Source organism: Trifolium pratense, linkage group LG4 (assembly GCF_020283565.1).
Source record: "Trifolium pratense cultivar HEN17-A07 linkage group LG4, ARS_RC_1.1, whole genome shotgun sequence".
Classification (NCBI taxonomy): domain Eukaryota; kingdom Viridiplantae; phylum Streptophyta; class Magnoliopsida; order Fabales; family Fabaceae; genus Trifolium; species Trifolium pratense.
The window spans coordinates 58,144,864-58,158,236 of NC_060062.1; the positions used below are offsets into that span (position 1 = coordinate 58,144,864).

Sequence of the window (13,373 nt, forward strand, 5' to 3'; positions counted from 1 at the left end):
TATTGCATTGCATAAAAAGAAAACAAACCAAATTACTCAATTCCCACTACCCAAAACCCTGCCACACCACCACTAACTCACTGCCAACACAACTATATCCACCATTTTCTCTCCTCTTTTCAGATCTAACAACAAAATGCAAACCCCTCTCACACTCACTACTCTCTTACTCTACTTCTTCATCTTCTTCACTTTTTCAGCCTCCATCTCAGCCCATGATGAAGCCCAAGCCCAAGATCTAGTCCGTTCCTCCTGCATTCACTCCAGATACCCAAAGTTATGTCTCCGAACACTCTCAAACTACACCGGGCCAGCTAAAAGCCCATTAGACATAGCTCAGGCAGCACTCCGGGTAAGCTTAGCCCACGCCAAGAGAGCCTCCAAATATCTAGTATCTTCCAAAAGTGGGTCCCACAGCAGCAGCTTAAGCAGACGTCAGCAGGCTGATCTAAGTGACTGCAAAGAGCAGATTGCTGATTCAATTGATGAACTTCATAAGAGTTTAGAGGAGTTGCAACATCTGCGACCGGAAACATTCCGGTGGCAGATGAGCAACGCCTTGACATGGGTAAGTGCCGCGCTTACTGATGGCGACACTTGCCTTGATGGGAATGTGAGGCCTGATGTTAAAAAGAGAGTTACTGATCTTGCTAGGGTAACGAGTAATGCTCTTTACATGATCAATCGTGTTGGAAATGGGAAGTTCTAAGGTTGTTCAAGATCTAAAAACTGATGTTGTTTTAGCTTGTTTTTGTGTGTACGGAAAAGAGAAAAGAACGTTAAGTGTGGTATTGTAGTAGGTTGTTTTATTTATAAGTTGTAGTACGTGAAAGTGTGAACGGTTGTTGTAATTGATAAATCTTGTTTGTTTGTTGTTGTTATGCTGTTGCCTCTTGTAATGTTTATGGGGCTGAAATGTATTATCATATCAATATCAATATCAATGATGATGTAAATCAAATGTTGGAGAATTAGAACAAATATGTTAAATTAAATAAAGTGGATTGTATGATGTTGATGGGGAATGGGGATAGGGGAATGTGAGTGGAATAAATCGTCAATTTTTTTAACCAATATATTTGATTAACTAGTCTCATGGTCAGAATATAAGTAGTGTGTTTAGGGTTCGAACTTCGGATCCTACATATATATAATACGATGTTCCTACCAATTGAGTTATGCACACGGAACATCGATTTAATTAGTCTTTACTTTAGCATGATTTTATGATTTAGTACTTAAACTATATAAATATATATGTAGTCTATAATGTGAATGAAATTTGTCAACTTTATTATTAAGAAACCTATCAATTTACATTTATATTTTAATAATATGGCCTAATTGATTTTATATAATTCATGGACAATTGTAGGAACTTGTGTTCTTGGAATAGTTTTTTTTTATTTCTTTGAGTTGTTGTTGCTCATTGCCAAGTGTAAGTGGTTCACTTCTATTTTAAGGTCAGTAGTATATATCATGTTTTCTTGATCATGACTCTGGTTGATTGGGATTTCTAACAAGTGTATCATAAGCTACATAAGTAAAGCTTTATCATAGAGCATGCAAATGAAGATCCGAAAGAAGTTGATGTCTATCTAGATCGTAGATTATGATCAGGTGTAATGTGTCAACCGTGTGTCGAGGGGGTTCGAGAAATTCCAATGTGTTTAGGCGGGGCATTCCGTTAATCGCCTCTAACCAGAGGCCTTTGTATCATGGTTTTTCCATGTTTTAGACTTTGTTTATAAATTGATTTCTGATGATAATTGCTTAATATTGATAGGGTTTGAATTTAAATCATGCTATTGATGAAATCTATGATGATAGGATGCTTTTTATTATAATCATATATCTTAGTTTAATCTTCTTGCATGTCTATTTAAAAACCAACAAAATCTCACTCAACATTCTCTCATATTTTACCACCTTTGTCTCTAATCATATAAATATTGTTTCTAATCTCTTGTTCTATTGAACTTTATTTTGTTTCTCATTAGTTCTTGTGGATTGATACTCTTTTATTACGATGATATTCTTGTACACTTGCAAGACTATCAAGGACCAAAAGTTGCTTATCTTTTTAGAGAGACTAAAAATGAAATGAGATATTTATAGGAATTAAAAACTTATTTAACCTAAAAAATTATAGTTTGAAATGTATCTTTTTGGTACAATTTGGTTCATACCCTTAGCATTTTATCCTAAACGATTAAGGATGCATTCCGGTGGATTTTTTTCGGCATCTCCCGGGCTTCTCGCTCTCCCTACATTTTTATTTTTTTATCTTTTTTACTAATTAAGTAGCGGACAATGTAAAAATGAGAAAAACTATAAAAAAAAAATAATATTTGTTCGCTACCTATCTAGCGAATGTTTTAATATTAACCTACGAACCAATCAGTGCAAAAAAAAAATTATGGCCTTTGATCATAGTCAACGGTCTTGCCAAGTGGCCAATTTTAATTGGACACCGGTACAAATGTGACATATCACCGTTCAATCAAATGCATCGAAAAACTCTATAAATATGATGATGATTGAGAACGTTATGCTAATCAACGATGACTGCGACACATGTGTGTCTGAATGCAAGAGTCGACATGCTCAAAAAAGAAGGAGAACACTTAGTAGAGAGCTTATCCTGACTATAATTCCCCCTCTTCGTTGCACCTTTAGTGTTGACATTGTTTGGAGGTGGATGCATTGACTTTGTTTCAGGGTAGGTAAACCGATGAAACTACTCTTTCATTTGTACCTTTATGTTGTAGTCACTACATTAAATCTGGTTTGTTGTGGATAAAGATGCGTGTTTGAAATTTTAGTGAAAATTAATAATTGCTACATTGTTAGAAATTTTAATGAAACTTACTATGTTATGAAAATTAAAATTTTATGCCTGAATATTGTCTCATCCAAGAAGAAGGGATAAATTTGGACGACTTTCCTTATTTACATCAGCGTCATCAAAATCCAATTGCTTCCAATGAGTGTGAATTTCAGACATGCAAATGGGTTTACCCTCCTTAATAGTATTGGCAAGTGAACACGCACATGACAACTCGAATGTTGCTTAACAAGCAACCACACTTGAATTTATTTGTACCAACTTATTTCACCCTAGCCACCTCATCCGCAAGACGATGTAGTGCCTTCCTAGAAATATTTTCTTGCGCGTGGGACCACAACATCTTTCCTGTGAATCATTCCTCGCTATATATATATATATAGACAAGATTCGCATGTTAAGTAGCAAACGGTTTTCAACGGTACACCTATAGTTCGCATGTTAACTTGTGAACAATATGTTTTCAAAATTTTGAATGGGGAGGTGATGGAAGAGTGAAGGAATGGAAGTGGGACACAACGATTAGATTTTCACAAGTCTGCATGTTAAGTAGCGAGCTGTAATTGTATGTTAAGTTGCGGAAGGCGTATTTGATAAATTCAGAGAGTGCACGGAAAATGTTGGGTTTTTGTATGTTGGATACATTTTGCAAAAACATCTTTTAACCAAGTGTTGAGACATATGTGCGTACACCAAGTGTTGAGACAGATGTAACAACACTTGTATGTCTGATTGTTCGCGCCAGCTAGCGTTTTTATTTTCTATTCAATCTTTCGAAGATTTGATTGAAGAATTATTTCGTGGTGACTTATACAACAAGGCGCACGTGATCAATGTGTTTCAGAATGCAGCTGAACCCTAGTTCTATTTTCTAAAGGAATAAAATAACTTTTATAAAATATAATATTTGTTTCAAAAATATATCTTGTGAAGATTGCTGCAGAAAATATAAAAGATTTATTTCAAATAAATCTTTGTGCTTCAAGAAGATTAGAAGATTTAATTTTAAAATAGATTTACAACAAATATATTTATGGGAGGAATATTTGATGCAAAGAAAGATTTGGTAAAAATATATATTTTGCATCTAGAAGATTTATTGGAGCTGAAGCATTATGAAAAGCCCACAAGGCTCTGCTATTTAAAGGGTGCTGCTAACCCTGTTTTATTCACCGAAACTTGAAGCTAAAATAGAATATCAAAGATGTAGTCTTTTAAGGGTTTCGTGTCTTTAAGCCACTCTCTAGGAGAGTTGGTGTAAAGTGAACCACTCGGGTTGTGAGATGGTCATGTCCTCACTCAGAAACCTGTAGGTAATGAGTTGAGTATTGTATTTGGAGGAAGCTTTTAAGCAACTCCAAATTGTGAACTTAGTCGTTGGCTAGGTGTTAATGTCATTGAAGTGTGTCTTCATCTTTGTCAAGGAGAGTGTCTCCATTATGTTGTTATTGAAATCCTTACTGGTTGTAAGGTTGAGGGGAGTGAGACGGGGTCTCATATCTAGGAGTTCCTAGGTAGAAGTGTCATTGGATAGGGATTAAGTGAGGAGTTGTAAACGGGGGAGTTTAGCTCTGAATTAATACTGCTGATAGTGAATTTCCTCCTGGATTGGTATCCCCCAGATTAGGCTGTTAGGCTGAACTGGGTTAACAATTATGTGTGTTATTTATGTTTTTCAGTATCCGTTTTTAATGCTCTACTTTATTGTTCTCTCTGTTAAGACAAGTGTTACGACAAGTGTCTGAACATCGTGGACAACACTTGGCTACTGTGTACCAGAATTTCAATTGGTATCAGAGCAGGCATCCTGTTCTGTATCTGGGTGAGATCCTAGGGAAGATACTTTCTGGTTATGAACAAGTAAGGAATACTGAAAAGTTGTTTGGACTTGGAGAAGTTCATATTTGTTTGAATGGTCCCTAGAAGTGGAGGATGGACTATTCATGGCACGGTGTGTAGCTTTGGTGTTGAGCTGCTGTATGGTTTGATTTATTTTCAAACCTATGTTAACCTGTTGAACCTGGAGTGTGGAGTTTGTGCAAAGGTCATTGTTGGAACAAAATTGATTTAAAAATGTTTGCCCCTAAATCTATTAAGGTTTTGATGATAACAAAGTATTAATATACAATTGGAAGGACTAAAAATTTATTTTAAGTGTGCAGAACTTAGCTTCAGACAAGCTCTGAAGAAAGCTCAGAAGACAAGTCCTCAGAAGTTCGCAAGAACTCAGAAGATAAGAATCTTCAGAAGTTACTTACATCAAAGGATGAAGACATCAGAACTTACTAAAGTCTGAAGTGAATCAAACTCTGAGGTATATTTTGAATGGTGTGAAGATTCGAATTTGAAGGTCAACTCTCTTACCAATGAAGAAAAGGACCTCTCAACCTTGATCAGAACAGCTACTTACATTTTGTCTGTCCACAATGGAGAACGTGGGTTATCAGACTTATTAGCTGAATAAGGAAAGTCTTCTCTGCACATGGTCAAAGTTACTGAAACTCTTACTCTGTTTTGGAAACGACCAAACTACATCAAGACAAGTTGCTTGAAGACAAAAGATTATCTTCATCAACGGTCATCTTTGCAACGACTCTTTATCAGTCCTATATATACTAGAAGAATCCAGTTGCAAAGTAATTAACAATCTTTACACGCGCTCGAACAATTATGATTTGCGAATACAAGCTCTGAACCTCTGAACTAGTGTTTTTAACTCTTAGTCCAAATACTTTGTTCTCACTGTATTTGTTTATTAAGGTTCTCTTAAGAGCAGTTGTATTCATTCAACAACTTTATTATCTCTGTAAGTTTGTGAAGTCTTAAGCTTGTGTGCTTAAGTAAGAAGTCTTAAGCTTGTGTGCTTGAGCATAGTTGTGAAGTCTCTTGCTTGTGTGCTTGAGCATTTGTAATCTTGTGTGATTATAGTGAAATACCTTGGAAGTGCAAGGGGACTGGACTACTCTCGTTTTGTGAGAGGAACCAGTATAAATTGCTTGTGTGATCTCTCTCTCTCTTATCTCGTTATATTGTGTTATTTATCCGCTGCTATTGTAGTTGAGTTAAGAACTTTGAAAAAGTTTTAACTTGGCTAAAACACAATTCAACCCCCCCCTTCTTGTGTTTTCACACCTTCAGTCATTATGGTGTGCCTGAAGTTTGTTGAGGAGTTTTCTGGTTTGAATTCCGCTGCATATATATGATGGGAAAACTCCTGGTGGTTGTGAGTGTGCAACACTCTGTTCTCCTCTGGAGAGGTTCAACTAACTTGTTGGAGATGCCAACGATACTTGAGGGTGATCTCAAGTCCACTCATAAAGGCACTCACATATGAGTTTGTTGAAGAGAGGTCTGATGGAAGTTATGAGCAATTTATTTTTGCTTTCAATCCTACAAGCCAACCTCCAGTGGCTTTGATAAAGGATCTCTTATTATTGTCCTTGAGAAGGGGACTGATGTGCTCCTAGATGTTGGTACATCTGACCAGCAGTATGCAGAATCTTGTTAGATATATTTTTACACTAGAAACTTATGGTTGACTTCTTGGGTGAGTTTATTTCTGATCCAAGTAAGTGGTAGTGCAGATGTGTGTTTTGCTTTTCCTGTGGAAGCTTGATAAAGGTATCTCATTCAAATTCTTTATGTGGAGGTCAAGCTCAAATATCAAGGATATTCTCTCTGACATCTGGAGAATCCTTCTGATCAAAGGAGACAGATTTATGGAATCTTGTTTATGGCCATGAAACAGATTCTGTTTGGAGGAGAGTAACTTGGGTATACCAACCACAAGTTATGCAACTATTGAAGGGGAGAATGTATAATTCTCTAGAGTGCTCTGTGAAGTTATTAATGAGGAGTCCTTAATCTGAAGCTATGAGACCTTGAAGACATGTCAGGCGTAATGTTTTGACATCTTTATAATGAGAATTTATTTTTCTCAATATATTTGGTGGTATTTCTCTTAAACAGGATGGAGGTTGTTTACTCTAACTTGATATTATCAAGTCTGTGAGAGCATAGAACTCTTGTTCTGTTGTAGTGAAAAGAGCTTCATGGGATTATGAACATTGGCGTTGCTTCAACCTATATCCAATGGTTGAATTGTTATATGTACTTTGGAGTGTCATCCAAATCACCTAGGATAGGCATTTCAGTTGTTTCTAGTAAGAAGGAGTTATTATTGGAGCAAAGGATTATTGTTCTTTGGTATTGAAAGTTGATCAACTACTGATGGTTGATTCTCTTGTATCCCCCTGCTATTGATTATGATGTTGGTGCTTTCACTAAGGCCACAAGTGATTGTGTTGGTGAAACTCTCAAGGAGATTATCCCTGAGACAAATGTTGTACCAAGTGTAGGTACATTTGTGGCACCTGATATTGGTGTAGGCAAGAATGATCAAGATAAACCTGACCAGGTGGATACTACTGAGCAAGAAAGAATTCCAGTAGTAGTAAGGACTGATAATAACTCTGGTAATAATGTTGTGGGTTATTCTAAATCTGATGAGAGTATTAGGTCTTTGTTTGCTGATGAAGAACCTTCTTTTGACAAAAGTGTGGGTGATGATCCTGATGTTGTCATTATGAATGACATAGTGGTTGGTGACAAGTCACTAGATAAGACACCTAGTGCTAATGTTGCAGGAAGAATCAGAAGTAGGGCTGGTAAGAATGTGACAACTGTCAGTACACTTGTCCAGAAGTCTAAATCATGAAAGGTGACAAGATCTGATGGGAAGAAGCCTTTGTATAGTCCACCAAGGACAAAGAGTAAGAATGTATCTGTTACTGAGGATAAGAAAAAGAGTCTGAAAAGAAAATATCATCCTACAAGTGATTCTCATTTTGAACAGGAGACAGTTGTAGCTACATCTAGTGGCACATCTAGAAGAAGTGTGAAAGGAAAGAAGGTGTTTGTGTCTGTTCCTCATGCTCCTCTAGATAATATTTCTTTTCATCTGGAAAATGGGTCAACAAGGTGGAAGTATGTGTATCACAGAAGATTGGCTCTTGAAAGGATTCTTAAGGAAGATGTTCTAAAATGCAAAAATGTTGCTGATGTACTTACACATGCAGGTTAGATAAGAACAATGTCTGATCTTGGTGACTGTTATGATAAACTGGTATGGGAATTTGTAGTGAATGTTGCTGACAACTGTGATGATCCTAAAAATGCTAAGTATAGGCAGGTGTTTGTGAGGGGTAGATGTGTTCATTTCTCTGTTGGTGTAAGCCCTAGAGGCCAATTATTTATAATTGCATGATACTTGTATTGGATAATTTACTTATTAAATAAAGGCTTTTCTTTATTATGTTTATGTGTTAAATAATAATAGAGTCCCTAGAATAGTAAGTTCATTGAATGGAACGTTAAGTGTGACTTAATCGTGAGAATCCATTACACATGAGAACACTATTCTTAAAACATCCGTAGTCGAGCTTTGCTGTGAATTGGGATAACATCAAAACATAGAGACTATTATGTTGGTAGACTGATGATCACATCTCACGGATCATAGATAAAGAGTTATCAAGTCTTCACATAGATATAAATATTAAGAGTAATATTTATATCGGATTGACCCAGCATGAGAATACTACATAGTATGTTATGAAATGTCATAAGATATTCTCATAGTGATGAGTGGTGTATTCCACCCTTCGACCTGAAACCACTATGTTCCCTAGATGTAGGAGTGTAGTACTTTGTCGCCATTCAAAGTTATCCGTAACAGGATGACTATAAAGTTGGTTGATGGGTATTCCACGAATCATACTAAGGGACATGAGTGACCTAGATGGAATTTACCCCTCCTACATAACAGGAGATATGTCTATGGGCCCAATATTGAACTTAACAAGGGTGACGTACTATGCCTTGTGTTCAATATAGACATAAGGGTAAAAGGGTAATTATACACAAGATATTTATCACGGAAAGGTTTGTCAGATCACGTGACATTCTTGTGACTTGGGTAGCAGTGATGTGTTGCTAGATACCGCTCACTATTTATAATATTGAGATTAATATTATTGCCAACGTCATAGGAACCTACAGGGTCACACACATAAGGACAGTTAATGACGGGAGAAATAAGTATGACTTATTAGTGGGGTACGATTAGTAACAGTAGGTTATTGGGCTTGCGAAGTCCAATAACCGCTTTGGCCTGAAGACAACATAAGAAGCTCTATAAATAGAGCCTTATGCAATTCAGTCTGGGTTACACACATAATACGAATTTTAGAGAAACCCTAAAATTCTCTAAAACCCTAACCGCACTAAATCTCCCTCTACCGTCGTCTTGCAGCTAGCACTAAGAGGTGAACGGAAACTGTTCGTGTGGACCGGCTAGAGGTGCTGCGATCGTGCGGTTCTTGTGATCAATTCAGAATCGAGGAATTGTTCTTCAAAGGTAATAACCGAAACCCTGATCATGTCCATTCGCAAGGATCCATCGAAGGAAAATTTTAATTTCCGCTGCGTTTTACACTCTGTTTTAAATGCGATTTTCCTTCAGTGGTATCAGAGCCACTTGTGAAACCATGAATCGGTCTTGTTGTTATTTACAGTTTTATTAATATGATCAGAATCGGTATTAATAATAATAATAATAACAAAGATTAATAAAATTTGAATGATCAATCTTAACATATATGTGATATATGGTATAATTCTGATACGACATCAGTGTATGTGATATACTGATAGTATCATTCATTCAAAGGTTTTAAGTGATTGTCGTGAGCATGGATGATTGTGAGCGTGAGCTTCGGAACCGATAACTGGTGAAGCATCATATATCCAATCGTCTGTGATGAACAAAATCCTGAAACGTTTTGATGAATGGTCGTTGTATTAGGGTTTATAACAATACAAGTGTTGTGTTGTTATATAAACAGAACATATTGTTCATTGAAAATTTTAAGTGATTGTCGTGAGCATGGATGATTGTGAGCGTGAGCTTCAGAACCGATAACTGGTGAAGCATCATATATCCAATCGTCTGTGATGAACAAAATCCTGAAACGTTTTGATGAATGATTAATGTATTAGGGTTTGTAACAATACAAGGGTTGTGTTGTTATACAAACAGAGTACGGCTAGGGTTCACTGATGAAGTGTTCATCGAAATTTAGCTTTCGGGGCTCCACCGTCCGCTGACCGGGCAGCGGAACCCCCGGCTAACTCTGCGTAAGGTGATCAATCATGGTATTTTATTAATTGGACTAATTTAATAATAATAAATTATGTGTTTATTGTTATTAAATTTGCATGATGAATAGTTATGGCCTTAGTTCTTCCTTTCGTTTTATTTGGGATTTTAAATATGGCCTGCGTGTCGTGTCTCTCTTATATTCTCTTAATGTAATTTCTCTTCTCATCTCACTCCCTCGTATGAACACGAGTTTCTTGTAGTGATGTAATATAAGATTAGCAAATAGGACAGGAAGGACATCAATGAAGATCTATCTTAGAGAAGTATAGGTCGTTCTTAGATATAGCATAGGTTCTCTCATTGGCTTGAGGGAACAATCACGCTAGGGGCCATAACCATGTCACTTTATTATATTATGTATGTTGATGCATGTTATGTATGGAGTGACGTCATTGTATGTAAGCCGTGGTAAGGTGAGATCAAATTAATTATAAAAGCCCTCAAAGGAATTAATATTAAGTTTTATCGCTTTCCAACGAATAGCGCCCTTCAAGATCAATATCGATCAATGTAGGTTTTGCCAACGCGAAGTGCATTGTCAATATTGATAAGTTGCGGTGAGGTAATTTGTTTATCCGATCGCTATTTAATGGGTCTAACTTAACTAAAGAAAATATAATAAGATTATATGACTTTAGAAGCAAGTATTGGGTTATTCCATGTGATGGATTAGAATAAGCGTTATTCACCCAATAGAAAGGATATGAGAGTTGTATGAGATACAATTGGAAAGGAGTTTCCTACCTAAATAACTAAATTTTGTGTAATCAGCCCAACGCTGACTTAAAACGAAGTGAAATATGGATCTCATTCTCACTAGAAAATCTTCCAACGGGATTTTCCGAATCAAATGTCGAGGGTCATTTGTTTTGAGTAAAATAGTGGGAGCACATGTTTAATTAAAGGCCTAATTAAATGTGTATTAAAATTGTTCAATACTTATATTTTCACTTTTACAATTGTAGATCACCATGTCAAACACCAATACTTCAAACAACATTTTGCGAAGCATTCTTGACAAAGAGAAATTGTCTGGGACAAATTTTCTTGATTGGCATCGTAACTTGAGGATAGTCCTCATGCACGAGAAAAAGCTGTATGCTATTGAGGAACCCCAACCTAACCCTGAGGATGAACCTGCGGCCAATGCTCCTAAGGCTCAAAGGGATGCTTATCAGAAGCGTCTTGATGATGTCATGGATGCAAAGTGCCTCATGCTGGCTACCATGACCTCTGAGCTTCAGAAGCAACATGAGGACATGAATGCGTTCGATATGATCGAACACTTGAAGACGCTCTACCAAGAGCAAGCCAGGATTGAGAGGTTTGAGGTTTCCAAAGCCCTGTTTTCAGCCAAGCTATCTGAGGGATCTCTAGTAAGTCCACATGTGCTCAAGATGATTGGGTACGTGGGGAACTTAGAAAAATTGGGATTTCCACTCGGAAATGAGCTTGCAACTGATTTGATCCTGCAATCGTTGCCGGAGAGTTTTAATCAGTTTGTTCTAAACTTCACCATGTCGGACATGGAGAAGACTCTGCCACAACTGCTAGGCATGTTGAGGCAAGCTGAGCAGAACATGAAAACAAAAGGGAAGTCCAACCATGTTCTTATGATTGGCAATGGAAACAAAGGGAAGGGCAACAAAGGGAAGGGAGGCAAAGGGAAGGGCAAGGAAGTTGCCAAACCCAAACCTACCCCTCAAGCTTTGAAGCCCACTGGGGAGTTGTAAAGGAGGGTAGGTGCTTCCACTGTAACAGGACTGGACATTGGAAGAGGAACTGCCCAAAATACCTGGAAGATAAAAAGAATGGAGTAGAGAGCTCCAATTCAGCAGGTATCTTTGTTATTGAAATTAATTTATCTACTTCTTCTACATGGGTATTAGATACCGGATGTGGTTCTCACATTTGTACTAATGTGCAGGGGCTGCAAAGGAGTAGAGGATTGGCTAAAGGTGAAGTCGACCTACGAGTGGGAAATGGAGCAAGAGTTGCCGCATTAGCTGTAGGAGTTTATGCTTTAACTTTACCTAGTGGACTAATAATACAGTTAGAGAACTGTTTTTATGTACCTGCCTTTAGCAGGAATATTATTTCTGTTTCTTGTTTGGATAAACTTGGCTTTTCATTTATAATAAAGAACAATTGTTGCTCCATTTATTTAAATGATATCTTTTATGCCACAGCACAAATGAGTAATGGATTATATATTCTTGATCTTGAAATGCCAATTTATAACATTGATACAAAAAGGATTAAGCCTAATGAGTTAAATCCTACATACCTTTGGCACTGTCGTTTAGGCCATATAAATGAGAAACGCATTTCCAAGCTCCATAAAGATGGGCTCTTGGATTCATTTGATTATGAATCTTTTGAAATATGCAGATCTTGCTTATTGGGAAAAATGACAAAGACCCCATTCACTGGTAAAGGTGAAAGGGCAAGTGATCTCTTAGCTCTCATACATATTGATGTATGTGGACCATTGAACACACATGCTAGAGGAGGTTTTCAATACTTCATCACATTTACTGATGACTACAGTAGATATGGATATGTGTATCTAATGAAGCATAAATCCGAATCCTTTGAAAAGTTCAAAGAATTTAAAAATGAAGTACAAAACCAACTAGGAAAGAAAATCAAAACCCTTCGATTAGATCGAGGAGGTGAGTATTTAAGCCTAGAGTTTGATGACCATCTAAAAGAGTGTGGGATCTTATCCCAACTCACTCCTCCTGGAACACCACAATGGAATGGTGTGTCTGAGAGAAGAAACCGAACCTTGTTGGACATGGTGCGGTCTATGATGAGTCACGCTGATCTTCCAAACTCCTTTTGGGGACACGCCCTATTAACAGCAGCTTATACACTTAACCGTGTTCCTTCTAAAACGGTTGAAAAGACACCATATGAGATGTGGAGTGGCAAGAAACCACATATGTCTTACTTAAAGATTTGGGGTTGCGAAGTTTATGTAAGACGCCAAATTTCTACTAAACTTGAACCTAAATCTGACAAGTGTTTCTTTGTGGGATATCCTAAAGAGACAAAAGGATATTACTTCTACAATCCTTCCGAGGGCAAAGTGTTTGTCGCTAGGACATGAGTATTCCTAGAAAAGGATTTTGTTTCCAAAGGAATCAGTGGGAGGAAAATAGATCTTGAAGAAATTCATGATCCACAAAGTAATGACACACCAATGGAGGAACAAGAGCAGGATGCACAAGAGGTTGTGACAGAGAATCCTACTCAAGTAACACAAGAACCGCGTAGGTCTAACAGGATACGTCAAGA

General features: G+C 37.1%; 1 protein-coding gene across 1 annotated transcript; it reads left to right on the forward strand.

Moving 5' to 3' along the window:
• LOC123921928 (pectinesterase inhibitor 3) lies at window positions 1-995 on the forward strand. The gene has a single exon (XM_045974661.1). It carries the CDS (start codon window positions 137-139, stop codon window positions 707-709), a length of 573 nt encoding a protein of 190 aa, XP_045830617.1. The 5' UTR covers window positions 1-136; the 3' UTR covers window positions 710-995.
• Window positions 996-13,373: the final 12,378 nt, after the last annotated feature.